Below are 15,770 nucleotides of genomic sequence, written 5' to 3'. Positions count from 1 at the left end.
AGCCATGTAACACTGGAAGGGCAAACCGATGAACCTGAAATGAAAATACATATTTAGAACAAATACACTTTAAAAATAAATATTATATAAAAATATGTACACACGGGGAGGTAATATACAAACATAACAAGGTAGTAAACTTACGGGTAATATAATTTTTAAAAAATTTCTCTAATGTAACATTAAGTATGCATTACAATCATTTGAGCTTGAATATTCACAGATTTTGGAATACTAACAAAGCTACATGAAGTTACAGAATGTTTACCTCCTTTTCAGTCTTTGCCTACAACAACTTCACTCCTCCAGGGAAAAGATATCCCATGCTAATTGTTTGCAGCTCAAACTACTTTTCCAAAAAAAGCATAGCAAATGACAAGAAATAAAGTAATTAGACACATCTATTTACCTAGATTCAGTAATATATCATGTTTCCCTAGCTGGGCCTCCCTGTTTACACCTCGTATGTGCAGACAAAGGACAGAAGAAGATGGTGCCTGTGCATGTCTCTCCTGGGTGACTGAAGGGAGTCTCATCCCCAAAGGAAGACAAAAACAAAGCTCTCCCCTTGGCCAGGGAACCTGGCTCTGGCCCCTCATTTCTTCATTATCCATGTACCAAGACCCACTGTATCTCTCTTAGACAAAGCAATGTATTTTTACTTAAGGCTTCTATAGAAGATCAGAGTAAAATAATTAGGCTTCTTCAACCTAGAATGATGTGCCAGGGTAGACCTGATCCAAGTTTGTAAGTTATAAAGTTAAATTAGAATTGTTTCTCAAAATTCTTGGTGATTAGGAAGTCACTTTATAACATGCATTGAATTAAAGCTTGGACTGCAACAATTAAGCAGATTTTATTTAGTGTACATTACCTCTGGCTGTGCAGAAAGTTCTCTTAGAAGATGACCATTCCATACAAACCGCTGATCTGCCTGAGAGAAGTTTTAAAATTTAATAAAATATCTCCTGCCAAGCTTACTTTCTACAGAAAGAAAACGACACCAATCAATGTCTCTGTCTGATGGTAGAAGCAGGTTTCTTTGACAGGTCTCAAACAAAATACACCTCCCCCTCAAATCTGTACCTCCTGTGTACATTCCTGTCTCATTGTCTCAGGCCAGACAGAAACTTGGGAGGAGTCTTAGGGTATTTCTTTCCCTTACATTTAATTTTCAAGTACTAAATCTTCTTCAAAATCCATCTTTTTTACATTTCTACTTCCACCATCCTTGACCAACATTTGACTCCAGCCTAACTACTAACACAGCTTCCCTTGCCTCCAGTTTAGGCATTAGTCCTCCCCACCCATTTTTCCACAATACTGCCAGCAGGAGTTCTCTAACATGTCCTGTCTCCTATCTGCTCAAAATTCTTCAATGACTCTGTCATCTAAAGAACCAAATCTCTGCATGGCCTAATCAGTCCTAGGATCTGGCAGTCCCTAATTAACTCTCTGATCTCATCTCTGGCCACTCTGACTTTCATAAATACAGAAGAAGCTCCCTCAACAATCTATATTTAATGGACCCTACTTAGAGACAGGCGTGGTGGCTCATGCCTGTAATCCCAGCACTCTGAGAGGCCAAGGCAGGTGAATCACTTGAGACTTAGGAGTTCAAGACCGGCCTAGCCAACATGGTAAAACCCTTTCTCTACTAAAAATACAAAAATTAGTCAGATGTGTTGGCACATGTCTGTAGTCCCAGTTACTTGGGGAGGTTAAGGCACAAGAATCACTTGAACCTGGGAGGTGGAGGCTGCAATGAGCCAAAATTGTACCACTGCACTCCAGGCTAGGTGACACAGCAAGACTCTTGTCTCAAAAAAGAAAAAACAAAATAATTGACTCTACTCAGTAGATTAATCAATTCTATTTATGAAGCATACCAAATGAACCACCCACACCCCCAACTCTAAAAGTCACAGGGAATGGCTTTTGCACTTGGCCACAACCAGCTGAATCACACTTCCTGAGATTCAAACGTGTGTTCCCGAGTGGTCTGTGCCGGTCATACTTATTATTTCATTACATAGTTTAACTAAATATTTTATAAACCAGTAAAATAAGACTAAAAACAGACTGCTGTTTCTATAAAGTTAAATGATTTGGAATATAACTTGGTAAGAGGCAAGTTGCTAAAACAAAACTGCTGCTGAATTCAGAGTGGGAGTGGCAACTAAAAATATATAAAAGAACATAGTAAAAATGTACAGGATTCTGCACACAGATTTCTCTGTAAGTGTCAAAGTCTTTAAAGTGGCCCAAATGAGAAAGCCTTACGGATGTAATTTACACAGGGAAGACAATTCAAAATAAAGGAACCAAAAACAAAGAAAATCCTACGGCTGTACATAAAAACATTGACCAATGTAAAACTTTGTGTTTTAAGTTAAAATATTTAGGGTATATATGTTCCATTTATCACTTTTATGATTCCCAAGTTAAAAAAACATTAACTTTTTTTTTTTAGACAGTCTCGCTGTTGCCTTGGCTGGAGTGCAGTGGTGTGATGACAGCTCACTGCGGCCTCTATCTCAAGCGATCCTCCCACCTCAGCCTCCTGAGTAGCAGGGATTACAGGTGTGTGCCGCCACACCTGTTTAATTTTTAAATTTTTTGTAGAGATGTGGTCTCCCTATGTTGCCCAGATTGGTCCTGAACTCCTGGACTCAAACTATCCTTCTGCCTCAGCTGTCTAAAGTGTTGGGATTACAGGCATGAACCACCACACGTGGCTGACTTTCTGATTAGCTGACAAAATATTCCCAACTCATCCAACAGATGAGATGGCTTTTGCTTCAGCTTAGCCTCTGCCACCACCTCTGCGTGGAACCCTCCCTGGCCCACTGTCACCTGACCAACAAATCTTCATCAAGTCTCAGCTCAAAAGTTATCTTTCTGTGTAAAGTTACTGTCCTCTGTAGATACCTTTCTTTATACAGTTGTCCCTGACAACCCCAGGCAAAGACCCTCATTCCTTCAGGATCCCACTTCACTTTGGTACATATCTCCATTATAGCAACCATTCTTTGACTACCACTTCCCTGGCGGTCTGTAGGCTCCCACAAGACAGGGTCCACAGCTTCATTCTGGGTCCCCAGGGGCTAGTATAGTGCCTGGTACATGGCTGATGTTGTAGAGATGTTTCACAAACAAATGGAGAATGTAGCAACTGCTTTTAAAAGCAAGTCTCTTTGTAGTTAAAAGCCAAGTTTCTTGAATGCTTAGCCTGCATCTAAACTTCCATCTAAGGCTACATACAATTTTACTAAATTAGAGTGTAAAATCTTACCCAAAAAAGCCAGTCAACTAAAATATTAATTTAGGTTGAACTATAATAACCATTTTTATTGATTAAAAATGGGCAGTTACTGACAACTTCACATTGTCCAACCTAATAGGTAACATAGAAGGACCTTTTAAATTCTGTCTTCTCATTAAACACATCTAAGGTGTGTCAAAAAAATTAAGGCAGCAATTATCCAGGTTCCTGAACAAAAGAAACTTTAAGTTGAGATCATCTGAAACCTAATTTTAAAGATACATTCACTGTATATTTTAAAAAAAAAAAGCAGATTGGGCAGGCACGGTGGCTCACCCCTGTAATCCCAGCACTTTGGGAGGATGAGGTGGGTGAATCACTTGTGGCCAGGAGTTCGAGACCAGCCTGGGCAACATGGCGAAACCCCATCTCTATTAAAAATCCTAAAAATTATCCAAGCGTGTTAGCACACGCCTGTAATTCCAGCTACTTATGAGGCTGAGACACAAGAATCACTTGAACCCAGGAGGCAGAGGTTGTAGTGAGCTGAGATCGCACCACTGCACTCCAGCCTAGGTGACAGAGTGAGACTCTGTCTCAAAGAAAAAAAAAAAAAGCAAAATAAAAAAAAACTTTAAAAGGACATTTTCCAAATTCTTTTTTTTGTTACATTTTTAGTTATAAAAATTATAAATAACCATCACTACAGAAGTATCAACTATTAGGATATGAATTTTATAAGCCTAATTACACTGCTAATGTAACTGCTGCACTACCGAACAGAGTTGAGAGTTAAGAAATTACAAATGAATGCAATGCTAGTTTGAAGATTTTACATGTGAGAGTTAGCACTTGGTAGCCTTGTAATAGTTATGCAAAATACAAATTCTGAAAGATTTTCCTCTAATAACTTACTTGTGTGTTTATACAAAGATTTCTGAATATCTACACCAGTGGTTCTCAATTCTGGCTGTATCCATACACAGATTCAAGGACTCTCACGCTGGGATTGTGATGTATATTTAAAATAGGGTATATTTTCAAAGCCTCATACATGTTTCTAACATATAGCCAGGACTGAGAAAAATCAATATAAATTTTTATGCATGAAACAGAGACACGTCTGTTTTTAAAATACTAAAAATAAAAATAACTGAAGATCAAGCTTACCCTTTCCAAAAGACTCATTTCTTGGAATTCTGGACTAGTGTTGGATAGCCGCTGCAAAGTATGGGTCAAATCATATGTTGTTGAAAAGTAAAATCCATCCACATTCAAGACATGGTTTAGCATCGCTAGGAAGGTTTTATTATCTTGTAACTGTAAACAAAGAAAAATCAGTACAGCTCATACTTGAAAAGGAATCTGTCAGCATGAGAAAAGAATACAAATTAAATCCTGTTAAGTCCAGTCTCATTAAAGACTACTGGCACAAGGACTGAGCCAGTGAGGGGGATGCTCGCCATTTCCCTGGGACGTAGGACAGTTCCTGACATACAGAAGATACTCAGTAAACACTGTAGGGTACTATTAGAGAACTTGATTAGGTAGGACTTCTCCCCTTTGTATCCTTTACAAACTTTATTCTAAAGGGCAGAAGAGTGGTTTTAACAAAATATCACCTTTGGTTATGATCTACTGTGTGCCAGTTATTTTCCTAAGACTCTCTTTAATCTTCACAACAGCCCTGCTAAGTTAGCATAGCTATCTTCATTTGACAAATAAAACACATACATTTATGAGGGGCCCAATAACGCAAATAACAAGATACTAACATAATCCTCATTCTCAAGAAACGTTCCCTGGTTTGGGATGGATGAGAAGTAAAATGGAATTCTTTTTCTTTAAAACAAAGATTAAAAAGTCCAGTAAAAGCAATATTTATCTTTATTCTTGGAAAACCATTTTAACTAGCTTTCCCAATGAATACCAAGATTGACATTTGGTTTTATCCTTGTTTTAAAAAGCAACTGTTAATGTTTAGTAACGTTTAACCATTACTAAATGATTAACTTGTTAATCTACATGTTACAAATCTACATATACAAAATTTTTTATTTGTGCTCAGACATGTTTTCAAAATTAGCTACAGAGCTTGACAACAAAGAATAACAATCAAGAAGAAACTGTCTAAGTAAATATGACTGGTCTATTAAATAAATACCGCCATTTTTATTTTTTTAAAATATGCCTAGTAGAGAATGAATATATTGATATATCTTTCTCAATATATATATATAAAATAAAAAAATTCTAAAGTATAAAAAGCATATCTTGTGGTTTTACTTAGGCAGCGCTATAATTTTATTTTTTAAAATATTTATCCTAAGTTATATGTTTTAATACATTTTCTTCTAGAAACAAACATTCTTATAAATTGTGTGTAAAAATATAACGTAAAATTTTTAAATAGCAAACACATAACTAAAATTACATTAAGAAAACAATCACTCTCAATAGGTATATATCTCTAAACAATGTTGACTTTAAAAAGTAAGAGTCAAAGAATCAGAACAGGGCAATGCCATTCATGAGCAAAAACAGATCCTGTTTAAACATGAATACAGGCAGTCTTTACTTTGTAAAGTGGGACTGTAAAAATTACCATGTGATTTTAATCTTAATAATCTTAAGCTATCTTAACAGTCAACTGTAAAAACTATGATTGTTTCATGACCTTTAAAAATTTTTTTTGTCAAAACATTAAAAACTCTATTGTAAGTTATATTTACTTATATAGTTATAAGTTGTAGACATTAACTTGTAAGTTATATATATAGCAAATTATTATAAGTATAAAGAAATGAATAAATTGTAAAATATTTATTTAGCACACTGTAAAACATTAGAAACACCGAGAATAAAAAATATTTTACTTCTTTGTACAAAAACTTATCAAGAGACTTGAACAGTGCTTGCCTTCTTCTTGTCATATAAATTAAGATACAGAATATCTCTTCTATCCCTGGTGAACTGCCACACACCTTCCTAAGTCTAAACCAACTTCTGACATTTTATCCTTTGCACTTTCAACGTTGGGAAATATCTCCAAGGTTTCCTTTAATGGGAAGTCTGTTGCAGGCGTCACTTCCTCCGAGATACTGTCATCCTTTTCGTCACAGCCACTCCATCATTAACGTCGGTCAGTTCGCCTGCACTAGAACCTCTGGCTGCATACCTACAGTCCCTTGAATGGTGATAGTGTCAGTATTCCCACGGTCAGCTACTTCTATGCTCCATTTATGTTCAATTTCAATTTCTCTTCCAGAGTTGTTGTTTTTTGTCTTTTGCACCTTCATCTTTGGTGGGTTAATTCTTCAGTTAATAAACTGTAGTAACTGAAATTTAAGCCATGTTGCTTGGGGACTGGTGTTAACTAAACCATGGTTACTGAAATCTGTGCATATAGGAATAGTGCAAAAGGAAAATTGCCTGAAAGAATATATACACATTTCATAAACACACATACACACTTACATTCACATGTGGTAAAAATAGAGAAAACCTCTCTGGGAAAGAAGAGAATGAGTTAAGAGGAGTAGAACTTCAAAGGTATTTGTAATTTATTTCTTTACAAAGAGGATATGAAGTTAAATCTGGTGTTGAGTACATGTGCATTTCTATTTTCCCTTTTCTCTCCATATGACATTTCACAATTTAAGAATTGAATCAGCCGGGCACGGTGGCTCACGCCTGTAATCCCAGTACTTTGGGAAGCCGAGGCAGGCAGATCACGAGGTCAGGCGATCAAGACCATCCTGGCTAACAAGGTGAAACCCCATCTCTACTAAAAACACAAAAATTAGTCGGGTGTGGTGGCGGGCACCTGTAGTCCCAGCTACTCGGGAGGCTGAGGCAGGAGAATGGCATGAACCCAGGAGGCAGAGCTTGCAGTGAGCCGAGATTGCGCCACCCTGCACTCCAGCCTAGGCTACAGAGCAAGACTCCGTCTCAAAAAAAAAAAAAAAAGAATCTTAAAAAAACAAACAAACAAGAGCAACAAATGATTTAAAAAATATTTATTATGCCTAGGTAGAAAAGTAGGTAGAGTGACCTTACTCTATAGGTTGTTAAAATAATTACAGCATCTATTCCACAACACCCTCACCCTCCTCTACCCAGCCCATGCTACTTCTTTGGGCTCTGCAATTAGTAACAATTTTCAGTTCTTACCTGAATATCAGTTAAGTGCAACATTGTCTTCTTATAAGAAAGGACATCAAAATCTGTTGCTTTCCAGATTACATGATTGAAAAATTCACCTACTTTTGTCTTTTTGGTAATGACTATAAGATAATTACCTGCAAAAAGCAAGCCAAACACACATAATTATAAAAACAGTAACTATAAAGGTAGAAATAGGAGTCCTTATTATTTAACTTTAAAGGCTAGTAGAATGAGACTATATTGTGCCACTCAGATAAAAGGCCCATTTTTAAAGCAACCTTACAATTTATGAATAGAAAGGCCAGCATATTATTTAGAACAATTCTTACTGAAAGGTCACGTTTTTCTCAAAAAAGATAAAAGCAAAAGCTTTTCATAAACAAAGGATTTGTCTTAGTAAACAGAAAGTAGAGACAGAAAATACTTCTTTTTCTCTCTTTCATCAACCCCAAGGGATACAGGCCTCTGCTAATCATTTCCTAGCAGGCAGCTCAAAGCATCAGGTCACAAGATCTGACACTAAAGGGCAATGTCCCTTCCACACCACTCCTATGTCCTTCATGTCACTCTAAATGGTAGAGAAATGTGCTGGGGCAGTATACCTAACTGGCTGCTGCAATATTACAAGGATGAGTGGTCAGTAATCAAGGAGTCATCACAACATCATGCACAATACACCAATCCTGACCTTGCCACCTCCTCACCCCACAAATATATAAAACACAGTAATCCTTTCCTACTGAATTAATTCTTCAGGTCTGTTCAACACTCTCCCCACAAGTGCCCTCTCTGAAAGTTTTCCCATGTACATGTCTCTCCTGGAACTTGTCACACTGTACTGCAGTAGTTTACTACTTACACGCCTCTCTCACTAGACTGTGAACTGCAGGGCAAAATGGACTTTCATCCTTTATAACTCAGCATCTAGCATGGTGCCTGAAACAACAGGAACTTCAAACAAGCTCAATGAAATTAAATCTAAACAAAAATCACCCTCTTAACAATTTAGAACCAAGTAACATTTGCTAACATACACTATGTCCTATTAGTACAGGACTGAAGGTGTAGAATACACTGGTCCACTGATGCATTAAAAATTTTATTTACAGGCTGGGCATGGTGGCTCACGCCTGTAATCCTAGCACTTTGGGAGGTCGAGGCGGGTGGATCAACCTGAGGTCAGGAGTTCAAGACCAGCCTGACCAACATGCTGGAACACCGTCTCTACTAAAAATACAAAAAATCAGCTGGGTGTGGTGGCAGGCATCTGTAATCCCAACTACTAAAGAGGCTGAGGCAGGGGAATTGCTTGAACCCGGGAGATGGAGGTTGCAGCGAGCCGAGATTGTGCCACTGCACTCCAGCCTGGGCGACAAGAGTAAAACTCCATCTTAAAAAAAAAAAAAAGTTTTTACATACCCCATTTGCAAAAACAATCTAGTTAAGGATTTCAACTCTAACTGAAACACAACGAAATACAAAACTTTTTTTAAATACCAGAACCTCATGCTGATAAATTTTACCATTTGGGGAGTATTTCTTTTAAAAATTAATGACAAATACTTAACCAAGAGATTTACTGCTTAAAGCATGATACAAAGTATTACTTCATCGTATACTCACTCTAATATTATCAATTTAACTACCTTGTTTAATTACCTTCTGTGTCCATCTTAACTTATTTTCTCTTACCTGCCACCAGATGGATTGTGCCCAGTATACCAAATATCGGTCTTGTGACAGCTGAAGGAGGAACATCTTTCTTGACTTTAAAAGAAACGAAAGAAAGAAAAATCACATACAAAAAGCTCACCAACACAAACAGAAATTTAGTTTGATTTCAACAGTTACTTTGACTAAATCAATTTGCATGATTTGTTCTAAGAAAAGTAACATTTCTTAACTTAAATGCACTACTGATAGAGCTGTAAGTTATGTAAACTGGAGTGTAACAGCAATAAAACTGTGATAACTCCTAGAATGTATGTTAGGTTTTTTCATGGAAGAAAAAATAGTCCCATTAGAAATGCCACGGTCTTTCTTTTGTGAAAAGAAAGTCTTTTCAATGGTGAAAAGAAACTGGCTAAGAAACTGTCAGCAAGTCAGTCCTTTATCAGCACTGACTTTGCGTGGAAGTATTTTATCATGTGTCTTACTGATGACTGTTTGGAATCATCATCTTTACATTCAAACTATTCATGACCTTTAGCTTTTCAGTCTATTCAAATGGGTCTGCAGTCTCTACCTACAAATAAAATGTTACTGAAAGATCAAGAATAATGGAAAATACACCCACATTAAAGCTCTTGTAAGACACTAGGTTGTATCAACGCGGTATAAAGATTAGTATAATTTAAACTTTAGGAGAAGTGTACTAACACTGGTTAAAACCAATCAGCGATCTTGAGAGATACCAAGCCACCAAGCAACAGACAAATAGGAAATGTCAAATTATCAAACTAAAACAGAGCTCTAATTCCATTTGATCAAAGACAAACTTTATATAGTACCTACCAGAATTACCACATAATCAAAAAAACAGAAATTTTATAGCCATACTTTTCTTACACCCCATTATCTCACGTAATATATTTTCATATTTTGCTTCACCCACTCAAAGGCTATTTACTGAATGCCTACTCTATGGTTATTCAAATATTATACTTTAAGAAAAAAATAAATATAGAACTCTGGAGGTGAATTAGAATCTTTCAACAAACAAAATATGAAATTCCAAATATGTTATCACTTGGTACATTAATTTGCCACCAAAATTATTTTGTATTTATCTACTCAGAAGTCAGGGTGTTCCACAAAAGTGAAAAAAAGAGTTTGCTTTTCACATCCCAGAAAAGCAAAACCAAAGTATAACTGGATAGGTAGATAAAACTCAGAAACATAATTTGCCTAAGAACACCTACAAGTTTTAGTCAGTGATGGATATTTTATTTTTCATTTATTAAATTTCCTCATAGTCATGAAAGTTTTCAAAACAAAAACAAAAGCAGCTGTTAAAATTCCATACTCTTAAAGCTGAAACAACTTTTTCACTCTCAAATATCTTAAATCTTACAGCTAGAAAGAAGCTTAGCTATCTAAGCCAATCCTGTTAAAATACAGCTAAGAGAAAAAATAAATAAATATGTTTTTAAATCCTTACAGACAGTAAAATGCTACCTAAAATTTTCAAGATCATTTCTCCTTTTCACAAAAAAGGAGATAACATAAAACTGATGCACAAAAATTACAGGCTGGTGCAAAAGTAATTGCGGTTTTTACCATTACTTTTCATGTAAAGTAATGGGTATACCATTACATTCAAATGAGGTAGCAAGAATAAAAATTTTAGTAAGAATGCACTCAGAGATCCACACACTGACGCACCTCTGAGTGATGTTTTTTAACTATTGTAATTTATGTATGAAATCTTTCTCCCTAAACTTCTAAATCTGGCTGTAAAATACCTGCAAGGGTAACCTCTGTGGACACACGGTCAATGGTAAGTACGTCATCTGCTCCATCATCACAAGCTTCCACATAAAATTTTTCAGGTGTCATATGCCTAAGAAGAAATGTAAAACATAACCAAACCAAATGAAACGAAGACTTCTAAAAAACTACTTATTATAACAATTACAGAGTATAAATTTGACATCATTTTCCCAGCTTCTAAATGGATGAAGCTATTAAGTTTGCTGTCCTTATGAGTTCACTGCAATTCTTCTCACTTGTATATTTGATGCTGACAAGGTTTTGATTTTCTATGAAACTATCAATTAAATGTATACAAAAAATATCATAATCAAATCTAGTTTATTATATTCAACAGGGTACAGAAGGCAATGTAGCATAATAGGAACAGAGCCTACAGAACCAGACTACCAGTAGTCTGACCTCAGGCAAGTTACTCATTCTCTCTGATCGTCTTATTCCCTTTCTGTAAAATAATGATAATACCAGATTCATCACGCAGTAATGTGTGAATTAAATGAGCTAATCTCTGGTAAGTACTTTGAACATTTGATGCGTAGTAAGCAAGAGGTATTAGCTAAAAATAATAAGAAATGCATTTTAAATAAAATATTTCCAGGAAATTTTAAAAAACAAATTAACATTCAGGTGGGGTTTTTTTTAGAAACCCATATATATGTTCCTGAAAAAAACTTCTCATTCTGCAAAATAAAAAATAAAGGAGGTAGAAATACGGTTGAGAGAGACTACTTAAAATTTATGCAACTTTGTAATTAGAGTCTAACAAAAATAACAGTTGGTTTCTCAAGAAACAACTTAAATAGTTCAGGCAAGCAACTCAGCATGGTGAGGGACTGACTCAGGATATACAAAATATTAACAGAATAAAGTAAAGCTGCGTTTTAGTTTGCAGGCACTAAAACGATGCAGACTGAAGTAGAACTCCAAGCCACTGACTGAGACTGTTGTTTTAAGGTAGGCACAGGAGAAGATACAACTTTTCAGAAGCTGAGCAAGGCTAGGGAGGCAGGCTGAGTCCAAGAACTATTTCTTTTTCCAGAAACTAATCTTTATTGTTCACAAACCAGACTTAAAAGAATTTCTATCTGTTCTATCTGTGCAGCAGCCAACCTGAGGGTTTTTTCCTTTCCTTTTTAATTCTACTCCCACTTGCCTATGAAAAATCTCATTCAAACCCACACAACCATCATGGACATCATTTTCTATTTACCAATTGTGTATAAGCTATTTGGCATTATAGAAAAATGTCCTGCAGCAAAACAAACTCTTATTGACTGTTTTTTACTGTAAGTTCTCTGAAAATAATCAATCCTTAATTATCCAAATAAAACTTACAACCTTCTATGGTTCATCTGTAACTAACTAAATATTAGGTTAGTTTCCTTCATTGAGGGGGATATGCTAAGTGAAGGAAAATCAGTACAATGAAGAAAGCAAATCTGCTTCAAATACAGCAATCTTCAATTTAACCTGAATACAACAGTTCATTCCTTTTATTACTGAATAGCATTCCATTGTATAGATACATCATAATTTGTTGATCCATTCATTTGTTGATGGCTATTTAGTAACTTTGGTTTTGGGTTACTATGAATAAAGAAAAGGTTCTAGGAACATTCTTGTATAAAAGTCTTAAGGCAGACGTTCATTTCTCTTAACTCCCTAGAAGTGGAACAGCTGGATCATATGGCACATATATGTTTAACTTGTGCAGGAAGGGAGAAAAGCGAGGGATTACAGGCATGAGGAAACGTCTCAGGGTGACGGATACGTTCACTATTGTAATACTGGCAATGGTTTCATGGGTGTAAAAATGTCAAAATTTATCAAACTGTACACTTTCCTTTTCCATGTGTGTAGTTTATTGTATGTCAACTAAACTTCAATAAAGCTATAAAAAGAAAACAAAGTGAGAGGTCCTAAAACCAAAGAAATATAAAGAACTTCCAGGCATCTAGTCTTAAGCCTTTTTTTAAAAATCCACTATTTCAGTCCATATCTACAGAAGATGTTTTATGGAAGCACAAGTTGCATTCCAAGTGTAAGTCATTAACATTTACCAAAAGGCTACCTCGTGCTAAGCATTACGCAAGCAAGCACTAGGGGCTATGCGGCAGGTGAGGAATATATTCCAGGGAAAGCTGAGCCAGGAATTTTAGTGGTTTGTTTGGGGACTGACTGATGGTAGGCACAGAATTGGGATTCAAACTAGTTTTGTAAAAGTCTAAAGGCTGTAATTTTTTTTTTCACCATACTGTATTACTAGGATTTGAAGACATCAGCCTTTGGTATGCTGGCACAGATACACTGTTGTGTTCAAAATTGACCCTGGTTAGTAAAAAACAAAAACCTAAATGTTTTGAAAACCCTGGTTTAATAAATTTAAAGACTTTCCATTTAAAATAATTTTTTAAAAGTTTTGTCACCTCGAGACCCAAACACTAAGGTATCTAAAATTTCATTTGAGGAAAGGATTTCATTCCTTGCTGCCATTCTCAGCCTTCTCTTCATTAAAAAGAGATAGAGGCTGGACGCAGTGGCTCACATCTGTAATCCCACCACTTTGGGAGGCCCAGGCAGGTGGATCATTTAAGGTCAGGAGTTCGAGACCAGCCTGGCCAACATGGTGAAACCTCATCTCTAGTAAAAATACAAAAATTAGCTGGCCGTGGTGGTGCATGCCTGTAGTCCCAGCTACTGGGGAGGCTGAGGCATGAGAATCGCTTAAGCCGAGGAGGCAGAGGTTGCAGTGAGCCGAGATCGCACCACTACACTCCAGCCTGGGCAACAGAGTGAGACTCTGCCTCAAAAAAGTAAAATACAATAAAAAGAGATAGAACTGATAAGTGAGGGTGGATGATAGAACTCACATAATATGCTCAGCACTAAGAGGGGACTCCATGAAATACAGGCATTATTAATATTTTACTAAATGGTTTCACACCACTGAGTTTTCATATTGTTTTTTTACACTTCCGTCGTCTTTAGTGTCTTGACAAAGCCATCACCACTGCTCCTATTTGGCTGCTTTACTTTTACATCTAGGACAAACTAACAAGTTTCAGAAAAGGTCTCAGGAAAGTGACAGTTTTGACCACAGAGTAAAGTCCATGGGCTTTATTACATACATTTTCTTCATAATACTCAGAAGTCTACGTCTTTTAAGTTCACAGCTGTATTGTGGGGGAAAGAGTTGCCATAATTTATTTCTCCAGATAAAGGGTGTGTTACCTCTTCAATAACTAATGCTATTTTTAACATAAAAAGATTATTATTCACCAAGCTCAGAAATAATATTCCTCCACTTTTTTATATTAGGCATAAAACACGAAGCTTGCATCTAAATAAACAGTCAACAGAGAAACGCATATTGCTTGCCCTCAATAGCTCACCCTTCCTACACTCTGACCACCTGTATTTACATAAATGCATTTAAACTCTCCTCACCTGTAAGACCTTTAAAATGAAAATTATTTGGACAAAAATCAATGAACTGAAAAGTCACACTTGTTTCCACATACAAGTTTGGAAGTATAACTTAATAGGCACATTTCAGTCAGCAATAAAGTATTTATTATAAAATCAGCTGTTTATAAGAGCACAAAAGTCAAACGCACACACAGAAAAAAACTATCTCCATTGTAAGCAATTAAAAGTTTTTCTCGGCCGGGCGTGGTGGCTCATGCCTGTAATCCCAGCGCTTTAGGAGGTGGAGGTGGGCAGATCATTTGAGGTGAGGGGTTTGAGACCAGCGTGGCCGACACGGTGAAATCCTGTCTCTACTAAAAATATAAAAATTAGTCAGGCGTGGTGGCGCATGCCTGTAATCCCCACTAAGGCTAAGGCAGGAGAATTGCTTGAACCTGGGAGATAGAGGCGACAGTGAGCCAAGATCATGCCATCGCACCCCAGCCTGGGCGACAGAGTGAGACTCCATCTCAAAAAAACGTCAAGCAAATAAAAAGCAGCAAGGCATTTTTTAATTCTAGGAAAAACAAAACATTTTTATAAAGAAATATAATTACAATATACCATGAGGCTTAATTTGAACAACAGCTACATAAACCACAGTCCAGCCTAATATGAGCATTTTTATAGATATGGAGTAAAATACCAGAAGTTGCTTAAAAAAGTAGATGCCTCTGTTATTATAAGCTTTGTATACTACTTATTTTTAAACCATATACCTAAGATTGAAATAAAAATAAGTTTTAAAAAATGTATTATAGGCCAGGCACGGAGACTCACGCCTCTAATCCCAGCACTTTCAGAGGCCGAGGCGGGTGGATCACAAGGTCAGGAAATCGAGACCATCCTGGCCAACATGGTGAAACCTCATCTCTACTAAAATACAAACAAAAGAATTAGCTGGGTGTGGTGGCGCACGCCTGTAGTTCCAGCTACTTGGGAGGTTGAGGCAGGGGAATCGCTTGCTTGAACCCAGGAGGTGGAGGTTGCAGTGAGCCAAGATCGCGCCACTGCACTCCAGCCTGGTGACACAGCAAGACTCCATGAGGTTAGGAGTTCAAGACCAGCCTGGCCAACATGGTGAAACCCCATCTCCACTAAAAATATAAAAATTAGCCAGGCATGGTGGCAGGCGCCTGTAATCCATGCTACTCAGGAGGCTGAGGCAGGAGAATAGCTTGAACCCAGGAGGCGGAGGTTGCAGTGAGCCGAGATCGTGCCACTGCACTCCAGCCTGGGGGACAAGAGCAAGACTTCATCCCCCCCACCAAAAAAGTATTATAACCAAGTATACAAATAAGAGTAATTATGGATCAAGGTAGAGATGTCTCGCTCAAAAGTCCTGAGGCCTGGCCGGGCGCAGTGGCTCACGCCTGTA

The 15,770-nt window shown here is 37.0% G+C and overlaps 1 protein-coding gene across 1 annotated transcript in view; it reads right to left on the bottom strand.

The window, feature by feature from the left end:
- Positions 1-15,770, bottom strand: part of SACM1L (SAC1 like phosphatidylinositide phosphatase) — a 55,704-nt gene that overhangs the window by 30,968 nt on the left and 8,966 nt on the right. The window contains exons 2-7 of the mRNA XM_050780514.1: positions 10,897-10,994; positions 9,125-9,199; positions 7,439-7,566; positions 4,436-4,585; positions 875-934; positions 1-34 (exon numbers count right to left, since the gene is read on the bottom strand). Of these exons, the coding sequence (XP_050636471.1) occupies positions 1-34; positions 875-934; positions 4,436-4,585; positions 7,439-7,566; positions 9,125-9,199; positions 10,897-10,994 (545 nt within the window). The remainder of the gene's footprint in view (positions 35-874; positions 935-4,435; positions 4,586-7,438; positions 7,567-9,124; positions 9,200-10,896; positions 10,995-15,770) is intronic.

Source organism: Macaca thibetana, chromosome 2, assembly GCF_024542745.1.
Source record: "Macaca thibetana thibetana isolate TM-01 chromosome 2, ASM2454274v1, whole genome shotgun sequence".
Lineage (NCBI taxonomy): Eukaryota > Metazoa > Chordata > Mammalia > Primates > Cercopithecidae > Macaca > Macaca thibetana.
This window is presented reverse-complemented; position numbering and strand designations above follow the sequence as displayed.